Source organism: Gavialis gangeticus, unplaced genomic scaffold, assembly GCF_001723915.1.
Source record: "Gavialis gangeticus isolate Ggan-Ray unplaced genomic scaffold, GavGan_comp1, whole genome shotgun sequence".
NCBI classification, from domain to species: domain Eukaryota; kingdom Metazoa; phylum Chordata; order Crocodylia; family Gavialidae; genus Gavialis; species Gavialis gangeticus.
The window spans coordinates 10,132,011-10,136,202 of record NW_017729009.1 but is presented as its reverse complement, the minus strand read 5'-3'; the positions used below and the strand labels follow the sequence as shown (position 1 = coordinate 10,136,202).

General features: G+C 51.6%; 1 protein-coding gene across 1 annotated transcript in view; it reads left to right on the top strand.

Moving 5' to 3' along the window:
* The window catches only part of TM9SF4 (transmembrane 9 superfamily member 4), a 43,835-nt gene extending 40,629 nt beyond the window's left edge, over window positions 1–3,206 (top strand). The window contains exons 14-18 of the mRNA XM_019509974.1: window positions 10–185; window positions 524–587; window positions 1,156–1,275; window positions 1,706–1,795; window positions 2,247–3,206. Coding sequence (XP_019365519.1) covers window positions 10–185; window positions 524–587; window positions 1,156–1,275; window positions 1,706–1,795; window positions 2,247–2,396 — 600 coding nt within the window. The 3' untranslated portion in view covers window positions 2,397–3,206. The remainder of the gene's footprint in view (window positions 1–9; window positions 186–523; window positions 588–1,155; window positions 1,276–1,705; window positions 1,796–2,246) is intronic.
* The last annotated feature ends 986 nt before the right edge of the window (window positions 3,207–4,192 follow it).

Sequence of the window (4,192 nt, the reverse complement as noted above, 5' to 3'; positions counted from 1 at the left end):
TGATTCCAGGTTCCTTTCCCCACCATGTTGGCTTTGCTCTGCATGTGGTTTGGCATCTCCCTGCCCTTGGTCTACCTGGGCTATTACTTTGGGTTTCGCAAGCAGCCGTACGATAACCCTGTGCGGACCAATCAGATTCCAAGGCAGATCCCGGAGCAGAGGTGGTACATGAAGAAGTTTGTTGGGTGAGTTGCAAGTATCTTGTAAACCTGGTGACTGCAAAGGCTCCAGTGGTGCCCATGGTGAACCCCAGCCAGCACCCGTGAATTGAAAGTGGCATAGATCCACTGGTCTCCCACCCTCCCCATCTCCTTGCTGAAACCTTGTGATGCTCAGGGGACTTGTGACTGCATCCTAGATTGCAGCGTCCTACACTCCACCCACCTGCCAGTGCCAGGAAGGGGGAAGTGGCTTGCTGAGACTTTACTCCATGACCCCAGAGCTGCTGGGCCTGTCTGGGCTTTTTTGTCTTGAGTAAAGACTGTTGTGCTGGCTTGGTAACAGACTGCCTTTTGCTCTGTAGGATTCTGATGGCTGGCATTCTGCCCTTCGGAGCCATGTTCATTGAACTGTTCTTCATCTTCAGCGTAAGCACTGGCCCACTTCCTTTCTACCCTTCCCACCCTTGCAGAGCCAGCTGCTGCCTTGGGGAGAGGGGCTGGCAACTTGGAGGAGAGGCATTGTGGCATGAGCAGGGAGGGAGGGGCTGCTGCACCACCCCCAGGCCTGTGGCTGGAGGATGCTGCACCACAGACTTTTCCAGGCTCTTTGTTGTGTGGAGACTCTTGAAAGACCTGGTTGTGCAGGATCTCCTTAGCAAAGGGACAGAGGTGAGGTGAAGTTGCCTCGGAGCGCAAGGACCCTTTGCAAAGGGAGACCTGCTTTCCAATGCTCTCCTTCGTGTGGAAGGGGAGCAGATATTACGGGGTCTTGTTGCTGGGTCAGATCCCAGTGCAGGAAGGTGGCACTGTGTTCTCAAAGGTGCCCACTCCCTTCATCTCTTTGGGGTGAGAACAGCCGTCTCTTGCCTACCCTCAGGCTCATTCTGCAGCCTGGTGCCTTTCCAGGTCAGCTGCAAAGGAGCTGTTTGCTGCCTGTCACGTGACTTCCTGGTGCGGCATTGTGGTGAAGAGCTTGTTCTGTCTTTTGTTTCAGGCGATCTGGGAGAACCAGTTCTATTACCTCTTCGGCTTTCTCTTCCTGGTCTTTATCATTCTCGTGGTGTCCTGCTCCCAGATCAGCATTGTCATGGTGTACTTCCAGCTGTGTGCCGAGGTGAGACCTCCCACATGGCTGATCCAGTCGCCCTCTGAGAATTCCCTGGGTGTGACTTGATTGCAGCATCTTGGCAGAAATCTGATCTGTTGTGCGGCTTCCCTGAATGCGCAGAGTCCAGTGTTGGAGGGGAGCTGTATCTCCAGCCACTCTCCTGGATCCATTTCCCATGCCGTAAGCCAGGCCTCCCTCGGTGCTGGCTTTCTGCTTCATTGTTAGTTATGCAGTCTTGCTGATGCTTAACTGATTCCTAGTCTTGGAACGGGGTGAACAAATCCCCGCGTCCTTCTGGGGGAAAGACGAGGGTCCCTGCCCTGCTTTGTGATAGTGTGCAGCCCATCTGAAAGGAAAGGGCCCTGCAATTCATGCCTAGGAGCGCATTGCAGGGGAGTGAGGTTGGAATAATGCAAAAGGTCTCTTGCCCTGTCAGGACTATCGCTGGTGGTGGAGGACCTTCTTGGTATCAGGAGGATCTGCCTTCTACGTGCTGATCTACGCCATCTTCTACTTTGTGAACAAGGTATTGTCACTATTTGCTCCCTGAGAGCACACTGGAAGTTGGAGACTGTATTGAGTCCCCTCATCTTAGTCCATCCCCCTGCTGGGACGGGGCCATTCCTTGCAGGGTCAGTCCCTTGCTGGGGCAGTTGCCAGAGCGATTCTCTGTTAGTAATGCTGCAGAAATTAAGAGTTTCAAGTACTAGAGACTCCAGTCTCAAATGCATCTGTTGGCTCAGTGATTCTAGACACAGTTGTGTCCCCAGGTGAGGTGGATCTGGTTGGGGTTAGTCTGTCTCTCCTCTAATGGCTTCTAGTTGTGAAAAATTTAGCTTTCATGTTCAGCTTGCCCAGGGCTTTCCCTGGATTGCTCTAGGTGGAAGGCGGGGAGAACAGGCCAGCGGCAGAACTGGGGAGGTGACTGAACATAGTTCTGGGTTCAGCCTCACTTTGCTTTTTCTCTTCTGTTCTAGCTGGATATCGTTGAGTTCATTCCCTCTTTGCTATATTTTGGCTACACAGCCCTCATGGTCCTGTCCTTCTGGCTCCTCACCGGCACCATTGGCTTCTATGCAGCCTACATGTTTGTCCGCAAGATCTACGCCGCTGTGAAAATAGACTGAAGAGGCACAGACTGGGCAGGAAGTAGACACCTCTGTGGGCATGTCCTCCTGGGCAGGAAGGGGGAGTTTCTCCCAGTTCTTTTAAGGAAAAAAAACAAAAACCCAACGGGAGAGTGACAAGAGAAATTTTAAAACTCCTCATTTCGGAATGTAATTTCTGGCACAGTGTACATGGATTCTGGGGCTACTTCTGGGGGAGAGGGGTCTGTAGATACTTTGCATTTTAACTTTATGATCTTATTGCAGTTTGGAGGGATTTTTTTTATCTGAGAAATATCCCTCTGTGTAAGTCAACCCCCGCCCCCCTTTTTTGTTAATTCATTCTTTTTTTTTATGTTGAATAACAAATGGATCTGAGACGGCAGTGGCAACACTTGTGCAAATGTTTGCTCTAGCCCCTAGGACACGTAGGTTCTGGGGGGACCTTCAGACCAGTAACACAACAGGCCGGGCCAGGCCTCGTGTCTACGTGGAAGATGTGGAGGGTGCTTCCGGCTGTGGCCAGGGAGGGGGATCTGAAAGGCCTGTCCTGCATGAGAATGGCATGCTCCGGCTACAGCAGTTTCAGCTCCATCCCTGTTTACAGTTCCACAGAGGTGCCACGCAGAACCTGGCAAGTGCAATTTCACCTGGAGAGGGCTTGAGAACTGATGCCTTCCACGTTGCTTCTCCCTCCCCCTCACCTTTGGACATCGCATGCCACTCTGGATGCGTGAAGCTGGAGAGGTTTGGAAGGGTGGGACATCTCTCCTGGAAGAGCTGAATCATCTGTAGGGGCAACAGGATGGAGTGGGCTGTGGTGTTACACTGAAAGCAGCGCAAGATTCTGGAGCACAGGACCCCCATACCCTGGAGAAGAACATTGGAGACCTCTGCAGGGCTTTGTTCAGCTAATGACTTTGTTCTGGATAGAAGGAAGTGAGGCAGCCTTACTCGCTAGGAAACGCCTCTGGGGTTTAAGTAGAGCCCTGCATGGAGAAACTCACTACAGTGTTGGTTTCGTGCCAAGAAATCTGAGTATTGGGACATCCCTGCTGCAGAGGGGTGCGAGCTTTGCGAGACTGGCCTGGAGCTCCCTGAGGCTCCCTCCCACCCTGTTCCTAGAAGAGAGTTCAACTTGCCAGCCACCTGCCTCTTGCCTGTTACTGCTCTCAATTCCTTGCTCCTGTGCTTGGAAATGTTGCTTCCAGAGAGCAAGGGAACTTCACACCTCAGTACCTTTTGGATTTCACTTTTCCTAGCGAAAAGGGCCAAGCCCTCTGGACTAGCCAGGGGGTACTTTACTGCAGGGGGCTGATCTTTTCCCATTGCTGAGTGCCTGACTTTGCCTATGGGAGGTTCTTTTTAAATGAGCTTGAATTTGTATTTGGGTTATTTAAAGCAAACTAAGGCTACTGGAAAGCCTAGTTGCAAGCTTCAGGTAAGCCTCCCTCCATCCCTAGCTCTAAGCTGGCTTCAGTCAAGGTTGTGGAGGTGGCTTATGAGGGCTGTGGGAGTTCTGGTTTTGCCTCCAAATATGTGGCTGTCACAGGTGACACTGATCTAATTGAAGTGCATCTGAGAAGCAACAAAGTCCCTCCCTGTCGCTTGCATTGAGTTGTGGATGTTTTGGGGATTTCTGTACCTTGGGTGTCACCTAAACGATTGCTACCAGGGCTGTGTAAGAGGTTCTGAAGGGGGTTTGTTTGTTTTTTTGGTGGTGATGTCCCCTAGCTCCCTGAGTTGGGAGAGTGGAGAACTAGAATGCCAAAGCATTTGTCTCCTCATGCATTGAATCCTCAATCTTACAGCTCCCC